The sequence below is a fragment of the Tiliqua scincoides genome, chromosome 3, assembly GCF_035046505.1.
Source record: "Tiliqua scincoides isolate rTilSci1 chromosome 3, rTilSci1.hap2, whole genome shotgun sequence".
Taxonomy (NCBI): domain Eukaryota; kingdom Metazoa; phylum Chordata; class Lepidosauria; order Squamata; family Scincidae; genus Tiliqua; species Tiliqua scincoides.
Genome location: NC_089823.1, coordinates 199,387,347 through 199,406,810, shown reverse-complemented (window position 1 = coordinate 199,406,810; position 19,464 = coordinate 199,387,347). Strand labels below are relative to the sequence as shown.

The 19,464-nt window shown below is 41.0% G+C and overlaps 1 protein-coding gene across 3 annotated transcripts in view; it reads left to right on the top strand.

The window, feature by feature from the left end:
• Positions 1 to 19,464, top strand: part of FARP2 (FERM, ARH/RhoGEF and pleckstrin domain protein 2) — an 87,795-nt gene that overhangs the window by 14,189 nt on the left and 54,142 nt on the right. For all 3 annotated transcript variants that reach the window (XM_066619061.1, XM_066619063.1, XM_066619062.1), the window contains exons 3-6: positions 11,582 to 11,686; positions 13,398 to 13,440; positions 15,623 to 15,701; positions 17,382 to 17,479. In XM_066619061.1, the coding sequence (XP_066475158.1) occupies positions 11,582 to 11,686; positions 13,398 to 13,440; positions 15,623 to 15,701; positions 17,382 to 17,479 (325 nt within the window). The remainder of the gene's footprint in view (positions 1 to 11,581; positions 11,687 to 13,397; positions 13,441 to 15,622; positions 15,702 to 17,381; positions 17,480 to 19,464) is intronic.

Below are 19,464 nucleotides of genomic sequence, written 5' to 3'. Positions count from 1 at the left end.
TTAACAATAACCTCCTTAATATGAGAGAGAGAGAGTGCAGCTGGCTGACAATCCATCAATCCTTCTCTCTCCAGGCGACCCCTTCCTTCCCCCGAGCAAGTGAAGAAAGGTGATCACTTTGCATTGGTGAAGGGAGGGACTGAGTGAAGCGCCTTTGTAAGCTCTTGGAGGAGGACTGATTGATTGATTGTCTTCTTAATGACTCTTATCTTGCATCACAAAGGTCAACAAGGCTGTTTTTAAATCACCAGAGCAAAGAAACTTTGTTTTTTAAATTGATTTGCTATAGTGCGTTTTTTGCCATCCATGTGAATGCTTGGAACAGAACCCATGCGGATGATGAGGCTCAACCTGTATATTACATGGAGAGAGTGTGTTCTTTAAAAAGTTGTAGAGTGATTTCAAATAAAACAACTTTGACAAATTTATATATATGATTTAACTCAGGCTGAAGAAAATGTGTCCATTTACACTTTGATTTAAACAAGTGAAGAATCTAGACTATCTCATCCCTTCTCCATGTTGGGAGCTCTGTGCCATGGGTTTACTGACTTGTTTTGAAGCTTCCCTTGGTTTCCATATCCCCAAGCCAAAAAATGAGAATATTTTATATCCGTCTTTTTTTTATATAGAATTCATGGTGGTATAGATGGAATTGGTAGTTGGTTGCCCATCCAGGCAGCACTCCAGCCTGGACTTGCATCGCTTCAGCAAGGTGGCCTTAGAGCATTCTCTGAACTCAAGAAAGAATAATATAGATCTAGGAGGGTTAGTCCATCTCTCAGCTTAGGTGTCCCTAAAAATTTCATCCCTTTCTTAGTCAGTGACTCATTGTGTGTTCTTGACCAAGATACACACGCTGTGTACCATGCCCCCATTTGTAGAAAGGAAGAGTACCCCCTTTTTGTGATTTCCCCCTTGTGAGTGTGGGTATAGTAATCTATCTGATAAAGTAGCTTGTACCTGATCTCTCTATTGCTCTTCTTAAAAAGAAACAAATTAAGCCCTGGTAATATAGAGGGGCCAATACCAAGTGTTGTACTTTGGGAATACATCTATGCTAAGACATATGCTATTTCAGCGCAGATTGCTTCAGTTTAAATATTTTAGAATAGCAGTTGGTTTGTGACAGGACTTGTATCTATACACAGTCTTGTATACAGTTCTAACCATTCCTGAAATAGGAGCCTGAAGGAGGAGACTGTTTTAACAGCCTTATAGTCTTGTTATACCACTGCATAATTACATTTGTAATGTCTTTCAGTGAAACTAAACCTCCCTCAGACAAAGCAAAATACAAATACTATCGTTTTAATCAAGTTCTGTGTACTTCAAAAGTAAAAACCAACAGCTAATAGATCTTTAGAGGCACATCATTAGCTAATCATAAGTGATTATATTAGAATGTATGAGATGGAGGTTTCCCATTAACTCAGTGGTTCTTGAACTTTTCCAGCTCGTGCCTCCCCTGATCCTTGTAGCCGTTGGCCACGGCTCCCCATTACAACACCTCACTTCAGTTGCCTCCAAAATGGGGATGAGGGTGTTATAATTATACACTAGAAACCAAAAAACAGCTGCCAGCACTCTGAGGCTGCAATCCTAACCACACTTACCTGAGAGTAAGCCCCATTGAACAAAATAGGACTTACTTCTGAGTAGACCTGGTTAGGATTGTGCCCTGAGTTAGTCAGCAGCACACCTGGAGGGTTTTGGAAAGGGAGGGGGGAAGAAGTGATGAATTTGCTGGGGGAGGGGAAGACTTTGTTTTGTGTGCATCTGCTAATTGCAAACTGATGCAAACTGAGACCTAGACTGTTTGGCTGGAATCCTAACCCCACTTTACTGGGAGTAAATCCCATTGAACACAATACGACTTACTTCTTAGTAGACCTAGCTAGGATTGTGCCTTTTGTCTTATAATAGCAGCCAACAGAGTACCCCTCCCAAAGGAGGCAGGAGGAAAAAGGGGGGTGACTGAAAAGGAATGGGGTTTTTTATTTTTAATCAATATTTGGAGACAAAGCCATCAAGAGTGGCTTTTTTCTTTTTTGAAGGGGGAGGAAAAAGAAAGGTGAGGATCCTTGGTTAAGCTCAGGGGTGCCCAAACCCTGGCCCTGGGGCCACTTGTGGCCCTCAAGGCCTCTCAATGCGGCCCTCAGGGAGACCGCAGTCTCCAATGAGACTCTGGTCCTCTGGAGATTTGTTGGAGCCCACACTGGCCCGACACAACTGCTCTCAGCGTGAGTGTGACTGTTTGATCTCTCACGTGAGCTGTGGGATAAGGGCTACTTCCACTGATTCTTGTTTCATGTCTGTGATGCAGTAGCAGCAGCAAAGGAAAGGCCAGCCTTGCTTTGTGCAAGGCCTTTTATAGGCCTTGAGCTATTGCAAGACCTTCATTCATTCATATAAGTTCATCTTTAATACATTCATTTATGTAAACTTATGTAAATTGATTCAAATTTTAAATGTGATTTAATTCTTTTTTCCCCAGTCCCCAACACACTGTCAGAGAAATGATGTGGCCCTCCTGCCAAAAACTTTGGACACCCCTGGTTAAGCTGACACAGACCCCAAGCCTATGTAGGTCTATTCAGAAGTAAACCCCGTTTGAGTCAATGGGGCTTACTCCCAGGAAAGTGTGGAAAGGATTGCAGCCACATACAGCAAGATTACAACTCACCCCAAAGTAGATGGGGGCTGCTCACACACACACACCCAGCATGCAGATTCCACCCCTGTTCCCCTCAAGCAAGACAGAGGGATGCAGGCTGAGGCATTTGGACACTCCCCACTAAGAGCAGGCTGGCTCCCTCCTTAGCTGAGCTACAAACTCTACCCTCCCAGTTTGAAGTCTCTTCCAGCCTTGACCAATCCCAGGATGCCCAGGGCAAGGGGCACACTGGGAAATGTAGTCCTTGGGGTGAGGTTGCACATGGAGAGAGATCCATGATGAGATGTGGCACCCCTGCCTGCCCAGCCAGCCTTCTCTCCCACCTTCCCCCACCATGTTTCACACCCCCTCCCAGCCTCACGCTGCCCCACCCACCTCTTCACAGCTGCAGAAAAGCAGCAAGTCAGGAGGCAGCAGAGCAGCCAGCCCAGCCTCTCCCCCCCCAGATGCCTGGCGACGCCCCTGGAGGCTAGCCACGCCTCACTAGGAAGCGGAATGCACAGATTGAATACCTCAACATTAACTTGTTTAACTTCTGTGAGTGAAGTACTTTACAAAACACAACACTAGAAACCAGTTATAGCTGATGTTGATGTCTTTTAGTGGTTGCTTCAGATGTAAAAGCAAACCTTTAAGAAGTTAGCCTTCCCAAATTAAGAAATATGTTTAGACTCGAAATGTGTAGTGACTAGTAACTGGCTTGTGATTTCCAAACCTAGAGAGCTTATTTGGCATCAATATCTTAATTGTTTAATACAGCAGACTCCAAACGACAGCCTACAGGCCAGATCCAGCAACTGGAAAAAGCCTCCCCCCTATGGCCTGTGGCATTCCGTGCCACAGCCTCTCATTTTTCCATTTATTTTCCTCACAAACCTGTGCCAGATAGCCACTTCTGGTCAGAAATCAGGGTGCAGAGCCCACTGGGGCAACAGACAGCAAAAACAGCTGCCTGGTTCAAGTTTGTTAGGAGATCAGCTGGAAATGCAGCAGTCCCATGGTTTGCAGAGTAACTGGTCAAATAGAATGCTAGGTTGGAAGGGTTATCAAACATTATTTAACGCTTCTGTAATTTTGTGAGACCTTAACTTTTGTCTAAATGTACTGATGAATTGAATCTCTCATTCTGGAATGATGTGAGATTGGTGGAAAGGAAAGCATCTGCTTCTATGCAAGTAGAAGTTGGCCAAAATGATGATTTAGTACAGTGCTTCCCAAACTTTTTTGAATTGGGACACGCTTCTTAAAGCGACACTCTATTGGAACCCACCTAGCTTTATGAGACTTGTTAAAAGTTTCACTTTACCAACTGTTTTTATCCCTTTTACTCTGGTGGGCCTCCACATTCCAAGCATTTGTTGAGCTCCATGTTCATTGGAGGTGGAATGGTGGAAAGTGGAGTGCCCCAAGGATCTGTCCTGGGACCTGTACTTTTCAACCTGTTCATAAATGACCTGGAGACAGGGCTAAGAAGTGAGGTCGCAAGTTTGCAGATGACACCAAACTTTTCCGAGTGGTGAAGACAGAAGAGACAGTGAAGAGCTCCAGAAAGATCTCTCCAAACTGGGAGACTGGGCAGCAAAATGACAGATGCGTTTCAATGTAAGTAAATGTAAAGTCATGCACATTGGGGCAAAGAAACAAAACTTTACATATAGGCTAATGGGTTCTGAGCTGTCTGTGTCAGATCAGGAGAGAGATCTTAGGTTGGTGGTGGACAGCTCGATGAAAGTGTCGACCCAATGTGTGGTGGCAGTGAAGAGGGCTAATTCTATGCTTGAGATCATTAGGAAAGGCATTGAGAATAAGACAGCTAATATTGTAATGCCGTTGTACAAATAGATGGAAAGACCACACCTGGAGTATTGTGTCCAGTTCTGGTCGCCACATCTCAAAAAGGAGATGGAAAAGGTGCAGAAGAGAGCAACTAAGATGATTACTGGACTGGGGCACCTTCCCTGTGAGGAAAGGCTACAGCGTTTGGCCCTCTTCAGTCTAGAAAAGAGGCACCTGAGGGGGGACATGATTGAGACATTCAAAATCATGCAGGGGATGGACAGAGTGGATGGAGGGATGCTCTTTTCCCTCTCGCATAACACCAAAACCAGGAGACATCCACTAAAGTTGAGTGTTGGGAGAGTTAAGACAGACAGAAGAAAATATTTCTTTACCCTGTGTGTAATTAGTTTGTGGAACTCTGCCACAGGAAATAGTGATGGCATCTTGCCTGGATTCCTTTAAGAGGGGATTGAACAAATTTCTGGAGGAAAAGTTCATTACAGGTTACAAGCCATAGTAGGTATGTGCAAGCACTTGGTTTTGGAGGCAGGCTGCCTCTGATTGCCAGATGCAGGGGAAGGCACCAGGAAACAGATTGTGTCTGTTGTCTTGTGTGCTCCCTGGGGCATTTGGTGGGCCACTGTGAGATACAGGAAGCTGGACTAGATGGACCTTTGGCCTGATCCAGCAGGGCTCTTATGATCTGGACCCTTGTGGTGGTGTGGCATTTCCGCTTCACCTGGCCTTTGATAATAGACCAAGCACGTTTGCCTAGTCATGAGTAACATTCCCATAGAGCTCATTTTTCTTGTCAGCCATCAGCTTCTCAGTTTTGCAACCTGCCCAAAATTGGGTTGTGACCCACTGGTGGGTCCCAACCCACAGTTTAGGAACCTCTGATTTAGTGTATCAATGAAAATGTATCTGAAAGCATATAGAGTAGTTTACTGAAACTTTACAAGGACAAGTGACTGAAAACAATCGCATCCAGATCTTTAGAGATGGAACTGAATGAATGATGCTTCATAGATAAGAGGTCAGTCAATGATTTGCACACATTGAGTTAGAGCTGCATTCCTCTCATATTAATGTTATAACAGCTAACAGCTGTTGATATACTGGGTCACTGCTTAAGAATACAAACTATGCTTGGAATGCATGAAGGTGTATTTAGAAAAGTCTTGAAAAGCATCATAATGAACTAGATGTTACAAAATATAGCAGTGTCTCTAGATAAAATAACTGGACTGCTATATTATATTGCTGACTGCTAAGCCCTTTTTATAAGAACATAAGAACAGCCCCACTGGATCAGGCCATAGGCCCATCTAGTCCAGCTTCCTGTATCTCACAGCGGCCCACCAAATGCCCCAGGGAGCACACCAGATAACAAGAGACCTCATCCTGGTGCCCTCCCTTGTATCTGGCATTCTGACATAACCCATTTCTAAAATCAGGAGGTTGCGCATACACATCATGGCTTGTTATGTTCCTTCAGAAGTTGTCTCATGAGAGAGAGATCTGTAATATGAGTGGGGACCTGCGACAAAATGTTGCAATGTATCCTTACCCCCCTATCAGAAGTACTCCTATTCAGAGCTGTAGCCAACCTAGAACAGAACTGTTTTAGCCCTGTTTGGGGCTTATAGGGGGCACTTTTTCTTCCTTTAGCCTCCTGAAACGCTGTCTTCTGTTGTGCAGTATGTGCTAAAAGCTGTGAGCCCTGGAATTGACAGCTATATAGCTGGGGTTGGGAATACTGTGTGGAGAGGAGAAAATGTATGTATTGTATTTAAAATATTTATATACTGTTTTTCCTAGAGCTCAGAGTGGTGTACAATAAAATAAACATAAAAAGTACAAATATTTAAACTTTATAACTATCAGGGAAGTTGGTGATTGACCGAGGGAGAGGGGGTAGTGCATAGTGATTAGTGCTTCATGCACTTCTTTCTGCTCTCCACTTCCTGGCTTTACTGGATCAACAGCTAAATGGTAGGAGGGAACTGATATATCTTCACCCACCATCATAGGCTTGTTCATAAAGAACAATAAAAGTAATTTGTTAAAAGTCTGATTAAACAGAAGAAAAGAATTGGAGAGGGGATATAGAGGATAAAAAAAACACAACAAAAATAGAAGCAGAACTGACCAAGGCAGGGGGACCATTGGGAAAATGCCTCCCCTTTGGAGCACAGAACCCAAGGGTACTTGTTTAAAACCATGGCAGTAGCACCCATGAGCAATCGGACATGACAACGCATTGAACTGCCAATGAACATAAACCAGGCAAGCAAGGAGTCAATGTAACCAGTTTATTAAAAACCCTAAAGAAATTAAACAAAATGGGGAAAAGGATAAAGAATACAACAAGCAGGCTGAAAAATTCCTGATCCTGAGAGAGAGGTTGATCAAATTGGATGCAGGAACTGATAACACCAGAAGGAGGAACTGGGAAGCTGCATGAAAGAAATGCATGCTATCCCCCCCTTCCATATGTTGGTACACCAGGAAAGCTTGCAGGCCAGCTTGGAGTGAAAAGAGCAAACAAAACAAAATTCCTTCAATGTGTCTGTCTAGAAATTTCATCCCTGTTTCAGCTACTTATTTGTCTTGGGAATCCTGGCCTTCTGCCTTTACTGGAGAGTGTGTACACCTTCCATGTAGATTGTTCCAACAGCAAAGCACACCCAAGCATCATTGTGCTTGACCTTAATCAAATCTAGGTTTCGTATGTCATAGGGGCATGCAATCGTCCTCTTCATCCCATCTCTTGATCCTGACAGGTGGTCTTAATTTTCCAGTGCTGAGCTTGTGCCAATCTCAGCAGGAGGGCTGGCTAGGAGATACTGCCTCTGGGGAAAATATAGACTTAGCAAGCAAAGCAATATGCATCCAGCCATATAGTTGGGGATGGTGTCTCAAGCAAAGGACAAAGACTACAAGAGGTTTTCTCAGTATAATTTGCTTCTTCTGTGACCAAAAGTGTCCAAAAAGAGGGAACAAATTAGGGAAAATCAGAGCATTTATCACAATAGCATACACCTTTTTCTTCCCCAACCCTAATGATCAATTTTTGGATATGGTGATTTGTATCCAAAGACAGTCATTACCAAGTCCCTTTGAAATTAATGGGGTTTAAGCTAATTACAACTAATTTAGCAACTTTGAAATTTATCAAGATTCATTTTCTTCGAATTCACCTGTAAACTGTTAGGGGCTCAAGAAGGCCCCTAACCTTCTCTCTTAGGAAAATTACCTCTCTTCCTCTGCTCACTTTCCTGTCATTACCCTCTCCCCCCCCTCACAGATACCTTCAATATTTCATGACTCAACTTTCTCAACTATAGACTCTCCCAGTCCACAGGCATGATTTCTTTAGAACCATTTTTCCCTCTGCTGCTTTTGTTGATCTGCCCATGGAAAACATGGAGAAATCCAGTATTTTCATATTACTGTGATAGTGCTGCAGTGTATTTTCTCTGTTCAGACTATAAGATCAGTCATTCAGTATTTTCTTGTGCCTTAAATGTTTTGTAGGCTGTAGAGTCTCATAGTACTGTGGTGTTCAGTTTGTTTTAAAAATTGATTGAATTTAAAAACTCATTTGCTTTTGCTTGCTTATGAAGTCTCCTTGCCACCTTGTTCCTTTGAGTTTCCCAGTTAAACATACAGCATTAGAATGTTGAAAATAATGCAGCTTCTGGTGGGTTCAGTGTGGTTATTAAAAAAAAAAAAAAAAAGCAACCCAATTTTTTTGCACAGCTTAAAGACAAAAAGGCAGGAAGACTGTAGTCTTATGCTAGTGGAAATAAGGCCTAAAAGTTCATGGGAAAGTGATCCTGAGGTAAGTGAAGCAAAATTTCTTTGGGAAGTAGGTCTCAGAAAGGAATACAGTACATGTTAAATAAAGGCAGTGGTGGCTGTCAGGAAAGGTCAAGCATAGAGAGGTTGGGGAAAAATCTTACACAAAGTCTGTCAGAATCGCCTTAAGGAGGAAATGATACTGGTGTGGTCAGAGCTTGTTTTGTGGCTGGAAATCAAGGAGGTAAGGCAACAAATTTTGCTAACTCTACATACATGACTTCATGTCCCTTGTCTAAATGGATTGTCATTAGAAGTACTGTATATAAGCTGCTTTTGTCATGCCATGGTAGAGTAACATACCCAAACTATATGTAGTTGATTCAATCATTGTTAATGTAGTTGATGTCATTATGAACATAGTATGATGTTTAAATCTTTGTTCCTTACTACGTATATGATAGTATCTTCAAGTTGAAGTAAAACATGCAAATAGGTGAAAAGAGAACTTGCTGTAGAAAATCTACATTCCAGTAGTTCAGGGCAGGCTGAAATTTAAAAGCATATGTTGAGCTTCTCTTATTTATTCTGTACTAATTTAGAAAGTCTGTGGAATGCTGGGATCATACTACAGTAGTCCTGTAATCTCACAGTGGTGGCAGAGTACAAGAATGTTTGGTAATATCTGATTGGGAAATAAACCAATATGGGAAGTTCCTTCTTAATTAGCTTTAAAACATCTTACAGGGTTTTTGCATCCTCTGTAGCTATATAGGAGAATGTACAAGTATGTTTTGTTATGAGTTGGATATAAGTGAATGGGACACAAAACTGAGGCTATAAAATACATTTCCTAAAGAGTAGAAGCCCTTTACTGGGATTGTTGGCCTTGGCAAGTGAAATGGAAATTTGAAAAATGCAAAAAATATGAGAAACTAAATGAAATTGCTAAAGAGAATTTTCTCACTATTGTTGCAAATCCTAAAATATGTTTTTTTTCACAGCGTGTATTTAATTCAACTCCTCCTAACTATAGCATTCTAAAGAATATTTTATTTTTGAAATTATACCCATTCCTTTAAGAAAAAAAAATCACATTTTAAGATGAAGAAAATTCTAGCTGCATATATCAGTTTTGACATGAATGTGGTGGTAGTAAATATACAAAAGTAGTTTGCCCTACAGATCCATCTAATTTAGTAACTTCTAACTTTGGTTTATGAGATCCATTTAAAAACAGACATTGCTACAATAACAAGTGGTTTCTAGAGGCGGTTTCTAAGAAGACCATAATCCTTTAAAAATAAAATTGCCTGGCTATTTATATTTCAGGGAAATTTATTTGTAAACACTGAACATAATCAAACATTCAAACCTGGCATTGTATATTGAAAACTGTCTGAGCTGTAATTTCCTATTACTTGGTGAACTGTAAATGTTACCAGTTGATTTTTATGTAGAAATAAGACGTTTCTTACTAGCTATGAAGCTACTGATTTAGATGTAAACACGAGCAATAAGAGAATTAAGGGTTTAAAACTTGTCCAAAGGAGGAAGGGGAGATGAGAATGACACACTGCTAAAATTAAGACTGGGTAATAAATTTACCAGGAGAAGACCATCTTGGCCTAGAGCAGTTGTCTTCAACTTTTTTGTGCCATGGCCCCAATGGGTATGAGATTGGGAATCAACCCCCTGCCTGCCCTGTTCCAGCTATTTTTGTGTCTTCACAACAACGCTTTCATGTAGCAGCTTGAGCAAGGCCGGCCTGAGGAGTTGCGGGGCAAGAGAGGCTGTGCGTGATTGTATCAAAAACTCAGTTTTGATAACTCAGTTTTGATAAGGCAGTGTCATTATTGGATTGGATCCAAGCCCCCTCTTGCACAGGCTTTGCCATGCCTCACAGGTTGAAAAACACTGGCCTAGAGCATTTCCTAGGAAGTCCACGGATCGGGTCTGCAGGGTCTCTGAAGGTGAGGGGAGCCCTTCAGGGCTTCCTCAATGTTTCAATGCCTTTTAAAGGCTTTTAATGTCCCTTCCAGTTTTCTGCCAAAATCCAGAAGTAGCATTTTTGGCCTATAATCGTCATTCTGATCCCGGCAGAGACCATGGGCAAATGCCTCTGCTGGGCCCAGAACACCCTCCTAGAGGGAAGGCTAGGCTGGGGAGTAGAGAATGGTGGGAGTGCATGTGCTTTCTGCTCTGTGGAGGGAGACTGGGTGAGACATTGTACTGGGCAGTTTGGGGCTGGGCCTATTCTTTGATGCCTGAGGTTTCCAGCACTCTTAACTAGAACTAAATACGGATAGATTGATTATTTAAAATCACCAGGAAAAAAAGAGGATTTGAATCTTTCTTATTGGTGGTCTTTTTTTGAACAAGCATACAATTTCTGTTTTAACAGAATGCATTTATTTGCAACATTTCTACTACATGGAAGCATAGTCTAAGACCTCTGGTCAACCAGTCTGCATGCCATTTGCACTACAAAATTTATTTCTGTTTAAGAAAGCAGTTGCGAAATGAAGGATTTCGGTTTCATTCTCTACAAAAGCAAAAACGCTAGGCAAGAGAACTTAATTGAGAACTAAATGCCTAAAGTTTATCAAAACAGGAGTGGTAGTGAGTAGAAAAAGTAAATTTCCGTATTGTTTTGGCTGAAATGTGCATAATTTAAGCAGTACTTATAATATGCCATATTGTAATGTCTGACTTCAGAAGTCTACACATGAATATTAATTTGTAATCATCAGTTACTAAGCACAGCTTTGAGTTTCTAAAGCAGTCATTGCCATTGGAAGTTTTATGTTTGTAGCATATTAATGTGGGTGGGTGGGTGGTGGGATTGCCTCATGCCACCTTTTTCCAAAAATGCTTTCTCCTTCAGGTGGTAAGCTTACTGTTACATCACTTCTTGATTTAATCTTTGTTTTTGCATAACAGCCATTAAACAATTGGAAAAAAATCCCAGTGTCTTTGAAAACTTTCTCCCAAAAGGTTTCTGTATTCCCGAGAGTGCCTTTGACATGGTAAAACAGTACAACTTTTATAGTGCTGGTTATGTTGTCAGGAAAGAAATTAATGTGGTTTATTTTGTTGGAATGCATTTGCAAATGGCAGATAATGTAGATGGCATGTTTCTCAAGCATTGCAATGTGATTATATGTGCAAATGTACCTGTAACTTTACTTGGCATTAACTCTTCAACTTTTTATTTCAAGGTGAAACTTTGATAATTACTTAGTCATTATTTTTCAAGGATTAATGTTTTTCTTTCTGATAAATTTGATTCACATTTTTATCTGGTTTTTATTTTCCTAGTCAAAATGCTATGGCCAGAAAATGCTGACACAGATATATAATCATTTGAATTTGGTTGAATCGGACTACTTTGGGATTGAGTTCCAGAACATGCAGTCTTACTGGGTATGTAACAGGTCTCTGTCAAAAATTTTTAGAACACTTCAGTATATTTTCTTTTCAGCTTTGTGTGAGGAATGAGCTGTGATACTTCCATTACAATTTAAAGTTGCATAAAATGTTCCTTTAACCCATGTTGAACAATGGTGGCTCCAGTGGATCTCCTTGGATCTGCACCTGCTGTTGAGCAGATGTAGAACCAAGGAGACCCATATCTGGCTTTTTCGGCTCAGGAGTGAGCATTGAATTCAGGAGTGAGCATTGCCATCTCCAACACCCTCCCAGGTCCAGTCCATCCTTCCTTCTGCCTTTCCCCCACCCTGAAAAGCCCCACTGGCGGGAAACGTACTGTTTGGTACTCCAGTGTTGCATCATTCCTGTGCTGAAGCCCAGTGCCAACTGACACTGTCCTCAGCGCTGGCCCAGTGTCCTTACTTTTGGTGCCAGAGTGCCTTATGGCACATTTTGCTACACCTGGAGCCAGCAGTAAGTCTGGAGCACCCGATAGGATTGGCCATGTTAGAATCTTAACAAGGAAAGCTAGGAGTCTTTGCACTTGCTGACTTTAAATGAATGTGTTAACCATAAGGCATCTGGATATAATGTGTAGAGCTTGCAACATAGGCTTAAAATACTTCTGTCTCAAATGCATATGTTTCTGATTGTACAAGTTCATTCCACTCTCCATCCCTTCATTTCTTTTTTCATTCTTGTCTTAAAGCTTTACTATTTTGTACAACATGGGAGTTTTTAAATTTTTCAGCTGAAGTGGAGTACATTGCATGGATTTTCACAGTTGTTCCTGGTGTACCTGATTTTATAATAGACGTACATATTTAGAAGTAGAGTGCTCAGTTTTTAACCCAAAGCCTAGCTATGTGGTCACACTACAGATTATTTGTTCCTGATAGCAAAGATTCATGTGAGTGACTTTGAAATGCCAACAGCATTCAGTTACTGAATGAAAAGGTCTCTGAAGATATTCCTGAAGCTTACATGAATATATGTATTCATACAGTTGAAAGGGGTCTCCAGGATCATTCTAATCTTTGACACTTTCAAAATTCCCTAGATCTTAACTATTTAGGGCTGATTTCATTCAGTCTCTTTTGAAATCACCAGAATAAGAGTCTATATCAGCGATTTTCAACCTTTTTCATTTCATGGCACACTGACAAGGCCACTAAAATTGTCAAGGCACACCATCAGGTTTTTTTACAATTGACAAGGCACACCATGCTGCCAGTGGAGGGCTCACATCCCCATTGGCCCTACTAATAAATGACCTTCCCCCCCCCCCCAATTCCACTGGCACACCTGTGGACCACTCGTGGCACACCTGTTTACCACGGCACAGTGGTTGAAAATGGCTGGTCTATATATTTGTTGGATAGGAGTCTCCATTCCACCAGCAGTCTTTATAGTTTTTTTTTCTGAGATTCATCCAAAATATGTTGTGCTGTAATACGAAGCAAGTACTTTGTGTTCTCCCCTCAGAGACTTGAAGATAGCAAAAATTTTTGCTGTAGTTTTTGCAATGCCTATTTGTATTTTGCTGCAGACTTGCTCTGAGGTTTATTGTATAGCTTAAAACTGTTGTTTTACTGAAGTGAAGTATTTAAGGGGGTATTTTACAGCAAGAAGTATTTTAGCTTATTTATTTTCTGTATCGATGTGACGCTTATCTGTTTCATCAAACTTCTCTTTTCTCATTCAGATTTGGCTTGAGCCCATGAAACCTATCATAAAACAAATACGAAGTAAGTATGGTTTTCCACAATTGTATTTCTTTTCAGAGTGAGGGTGGAGGTTTTTGATGCTGTTTCTTTGTATTTTTGCTCCACCCGTCAATTAAAAACTTCAGGGTTAGTTTATAATAGTTTAAGAAAAAAGAAAAACCCAACATAGCACATAAAAATTAAACTCAGCAGCATAAAATAATTACATTGGTCGAAAGGTCCTTGGCAAATACAAATGCTACTCCAGGAGAGCTTTCCATTGGTGTGGGGATGCTGTATCAGGAAGGCTCTTTTAAGACTCCGTGTGGCATTATAGGATATGAACCAGGGATGAGACCTCCAAAACTGATCTCAGAATCTGGGGAGTTTTGCTATGGAAAGAAGTAGTCCTTGAAGTATCCTGGTCTGTTTAAGGCTTTAAAGGTGACACCCAGCACTTTGAATTGAGAACAGAAACAAAACAGGAGCCAGTGAAGTTGTTTCAGCACTGAAACACTGAAGGGATGTGATGTTGATGATCTGTATGCCTGGTCCCAGTTAGTAACCTAGCTGCCATATTGTGTACTAACTTAAGTTTCTAAACAGTCTTCAAAGGCAGACCCACATACAATGTTACAGTGGTCCAATTAAGATGTTACTGGAGCAACTCCAACTGATATACCAGCCAAAACTGGTAAAAGGTGCTCTGTGTTGCAGCCATTCTGGATCTTCTTGTGAACCACATAAAGGCCTGTTTCAGCCTTTGCTCTTGCCTCTCATAGGCCTCTCACTTTGGTGCTTTTTGATGCTCTGATAAATACTGGAACAAGCTAAGACAAAATATTCTTTAGATTCACATGGGAATCTTGCATTTTTTTGTGCTACAGGATTCTTTTTCAGCTTTCTAATATAAAAGAAATCTTAATAAGAACTGTATAAACAATTCCACAAGAACACGTTTAGAAAGGAGGCAGAAAACTTGTGAACTTTTTAGGTGCAAGTCTTGGAGCAACTTCTGGCACAGTTCCTAGAAGTCTGCTATTCATACATCTGATCAAAATTGCATTGTTGCTTGAACTTTAAGTATATGTGTCAATGTAACATGAGAAATAGTCTTTTAAAGGTTCTTTTTAAAGAATGTTGGGTTTCTGTGGCTTTATGGAAGACTGAAAATTTGGAGGTAGCCTAAAATAGCATTTCAGGTTCTTGCGCTAGAAATTAACTACTGATGTTTTGCATTTGGTTGTAGTGGAATGGTGCTTTGGCAGCAATTTCTAAACTTTTGCTTTGTGTCTTTTGTCGCAAGTTTAAGGAAAATTTACTTACTAATTACGACAGATATTGTATTCATGGAAGTCCCATAAACTCTAACAATCTAGAAGGCCTGAAGAACACTGAGTCTTTTCTCAAGATGGCTCAAATGCTGACATTCATTAGTGGTACAGTACGCAATTGTAATCTGTTCCCAGCATCTTTTGATCTAGTGCGTTGTAGTTACTGAGCCAATATCTGTATATGGTTAGACTTTGATAGCACATAAAATGAATTCTCTTGTTCAGAATGCCTTTGTGTCTGATTTCTTTAGGACGCTTGACAGCCCTGTCTTTCATTTAGGTGCTTTGCAGAGCAAACAGTAATGCTACATGTTCAGAAGTGTGTGCCCTCTTTTTTTGTTTGTGTGTGTAGCTCATTCAACTTGCTTGGATGTCACTACTGTTAACAAATACAGCATACATAGTAATGTACATTTCTGCTATGATGGAATGTCGTGAATTCTATTTCTTTGTCCCCGAAGGACAAGCTACTCTGAATTCATCCAATTAAGACTACTTTGGTTCTGAGGATTAGCGTAGGAGCCTTTAGTTCACACTCATCTGGTTAACTCTCTCTATGAACGATGTAATTGTGGCTGCCAGAATAGACTAGATTTTCTCTGCTTATTCTCACAATTGGTAGTTCAGCAACAAAATTTTTCTGCTCATCATTCTATTGCTTTGGTGACTTCTAAAACTTTAGAGGTTTAGAGCACTGTGTGTAGAGGGGTTCTCAAACTATGAGAACCCTGGGAAGGATGCTGTACAGGCAGCAGGCCATGGACCAATATCTACTCTGTGACACAAGAACCTGACAACATGGCCTCATTGTGAAAGCTGGCAATTGAAGCTGCCTAACTGTGTTAATGCAAATATAGACGTATATAAAACAAATACTATTTTTCCTGAAGGACCAAAGAATGCAGTACTTCGTCTAGCTGTAAAATTCTTCCCTCCTGATCCTGGTCAGTTGCAAGAGGAATATACTAGGTAAAGAATCTTACTCTTAAGTTCTTTATTTACAATACAAATGGAAAATATGTTGAATTTTAAAATTTAGAAGTCTGGAGATTAAGTACTGTGTCAACCTGAAACAATTTCAAGGCAATATGTTTAATATATTTTCTATGGTTTTGATTAACATCAACAGTTTTAAAATACTGTTAAACTGAGGGAGATGATGCAGCTTTACCTGTGTGCAGAAAAAAAAGTCAGGAAAATGATCAAAATACCCATTTTAGAAATTCCCTTAAAGAGAAAAACAACTTTTTAAAGTTGTTTTGTGTTATAGTTTGCTTGGGAAGAAGGCAAAGACTGCAAATTCTAGGATTAACTCTTCAAGGCACCTAAGCACAGCTTTGTCTAGATGTTGCCTCATTAATTTTAGGAGTACTATGTTTTTCCCACTGAATTTATCTGACTGTACCTATACTTTGCAGTGTCCCCTTCTCTACATGCATTGTGTAGAAACTATCTAGGAAATGATTTTTCCTTCCATGTACTTTCTCTCATTTTGGTGAGGTGTAGTTCTTACATATGCAGTTAGCACCTGGCCTCTCATACCCGTTTTTCTACCAAGCTATACTGTTTGTGTTTGCACAGGTATAACGTTTACTTCATTGAGTCTCAGTATTAACTAACTTTTCTGCCCAACTGTACGTACTGGGTTTGTTACTACTACTTTCTATCTTTGCTGGCACTCCCCCTTTCCTAAAGGATACTGCAGATGACTGCAAGATATGTGAGAGTTGGAGGTGGGCTAGAAAAAAGCGTCTGTTCAATATTTCCAGCTAGGGTGTCTGGGTGTAATGTGTTGCAAGTCTACCAACATTAAAAGTTAATGTGGTTGAATGATTTGGTAGCGGCGAAGTTTCACTAAGAATGGATACGACTGTCTGGTGATGCCAAGTGTTTTGGTCAGCAATGGCTGGTGAGCCAGTGCAGCACTAGTGAACAATTGACACGAAGGGAGGCCTCAAGCCTTCACCAGTGCATGTTATATGGCTGCGGTTTTCAAACTCTCTGGGAGTTTGAAACCCACAGTAAGTCCTTGCAGGGGCGGGGGGAGGCAGCGGGGGCGAGGAGAAGACAGCGACGCAATCCCCAGGATTACGTCTCTCAGGGGAGCTGTACTCGCCAGTCCCTGCAGCAGCCAGGGATCTGGGAAGCCCTATGGGACCATCTACAGGGCTCCCCAGGTAATCAGAAGTGAAAGTAGAGCGATCGAACTCCACTTCCGGTTTAGCAGAGGCAGAGCACGATGAATCTACTTTAACTTCTGAAGCATCGGGGAGCCCTGCAGATGGTTGCGCAGGGCTTCCTGCACCCCTGGGAGCCTGCAGGAGGCTCTGGTAAGTGCAGCCAAGCCCCTGCAGCCCCTCCTCCCTGCCCCCTGGCTGCCCCGCCCCTTAAGGGGAAAGAGGCCAGGCCCCTCGGGCTGAGATGTCACGACGCCCCGGTCTGAAAACCTCTGTTATATGGAACTGAAGATGAGGTCAGCACCATGTAGGACCATGGCTGCTGATTGACCAGCAGCAGTGTACATGGCTGCTGCTCTCCTGCTGTTATTGACCTTCGTTACATCTTATGTCTGAACTCTTCTCTGCCAGAGTGTATAATTTGCCACCATTCAATTCACAAAACATTGTCATATTGATTTTTCCCTTTTAGGTATCTGTTTGCATTGCAAATCAAGAGAGACTTAGCCGAGGAACGCCTTACCTGCAATGACAACACAGCAGCACTTCTTATTTCTCACCTTCTGCAGTGTTTGTATCCAGTATTACTTAAAGATATCATAAAGCAACTATAGTATTTCAGAAAGCTTAGATACTGGGTTTGGTCCTGTCTGGCATTTATGTGAACAAAACTATGCTTCCTTCCATTTGTATTGGGGGGGAGAACAGGACTAGATTTATGCTGATTCCTCACCCCCACCCCACTGGCAGTCTTCCATGCTATTCCCTGCATTGATCCTGGGCTTTGTCAAACACCTGCCATCTTCACCACCTTGATTCCAGATAACCCAGAGCAGATGACATCCTAAATGGACCTTCCATTTCCTTATTTTGCTGAAATTCTCCCTTATATTATTTTTCACACTGGCAATCTTCTGGTCCTCCATTATTTTAGTGGCATGATTGCACATTTATGTTAAAAGATTAATAATTTTGTACACAAGTTTCTTTAGAACTTTCTGGATATACTGTCTGCTCTCAGTGACTTGCTAACTTGGTGACTTTGTCTAGTACTTTACTCTTGTCATTTCTCAGTGACTTAATTCTTTAAGCCCCATCCCAGGAAATAAATATGATTTGAGTGTAGGTTTAGAATATTTTTGGCTGTGAACATAAGTACAAGGAACCAATTCAGTGTCACTGAAATTTCTCTATTGATTGAAATCCTTTTGCTCCTTTGCCACTAAGCAGTCTGACAACCACTTGGACTAGCTTCCTGTTTACAGGCAATCCTCCTCACCTGAAACAGCCACTAACCAAAAGCAGACCATGTGTTAGAGATACTAACAAAGAAACCAGACCCTGCAATAAGGACAGGGGCCAACTCTGTTCCCATGGCCACTTTTAAAAAGCATCATTAGAGAATTCAGTAACTCAGCAATGCTATTGGGACTCATTTGTTTGGTCATTTTATGTGGTATATGTTATCTGCTATCAGTGCCCTTCTGCTGTATGTATAGGACTAAAAGATCATTCTCTGAGCAATCAGAAATGGCAGTACTGTACAGGTCCAGCCTATTTATGCATGGATTTTTTTATACACGGATTTGACTCAACAGGAATGGCCCCTGCAAATGAGAAGGAATGTGCTGATCCCTGGACCGGGGGGAAAAATGCACCCCCTTAAAATCAGTTTAAAAACCTGAACAGTCCTTTAACAATAGCCTCCTTAATGAGAGAGGGGGCAGCTGGCTGGCTATCCATCAATTCTTCTCTCTCCAGGTGACCCCTCCCTTCCCCCTGAGCACATAAAAGAAAGGTGATTACTTTGCATTGGTGAAGGGAGGGGCTGAGTGAAGCTCCTTTCTAAGCTCTTGGAGGATGGATATATATAATATATTACACAAAACATAATATATTATACATAATATAATATATTGTTATAATATTAAATATATTAACTATATTAATATTAATTATATTAATTAAATGCAGATCTTAAAAATATATTATTAATACACAGCAATATACATGCTTGATCAGCTGCTGATCACTGTTGGAGATAGGATACTGGAGTAGGCAGATTTTGTCTGGTCCAGGAGGACTCATTTTTTAAACTTTGTAAGCATACCAATAGAATTGTTTTATCAAATGAACTTTGTGAACAGCCAGTCTGACCAACATTACACACACACACACCCCCTGTGGACCCCAATCCAACTAGTCATTTCTCCCATTCTCCTTGGATAGGATTGAACCCTTTATTAATTTAATGGAATTAAATTTTTCCAGCAGCTGGTGGGGAAAACAAAAATAGACCATGAAAACATATCAGAGCTGATAAGGGTTTGGTTTAGGAAGCTGATTTGTCTCCTATACTAGGAGATGCACAGCTCAAGCCTATGCATGTCTACTCAGAAGTAAGTCCCATTAGAGTCAATAGGGCTTACTCCCAGGAAAGTGCGGATAGGATTGGGCTGGCAATCATTTCATCAATGGCTGAAAAGTATTTCCTTCACATAGCAAGATTCATCACTTTAAAAATACAGCCTTTTGTCTTCAGTCAAACAACAAGA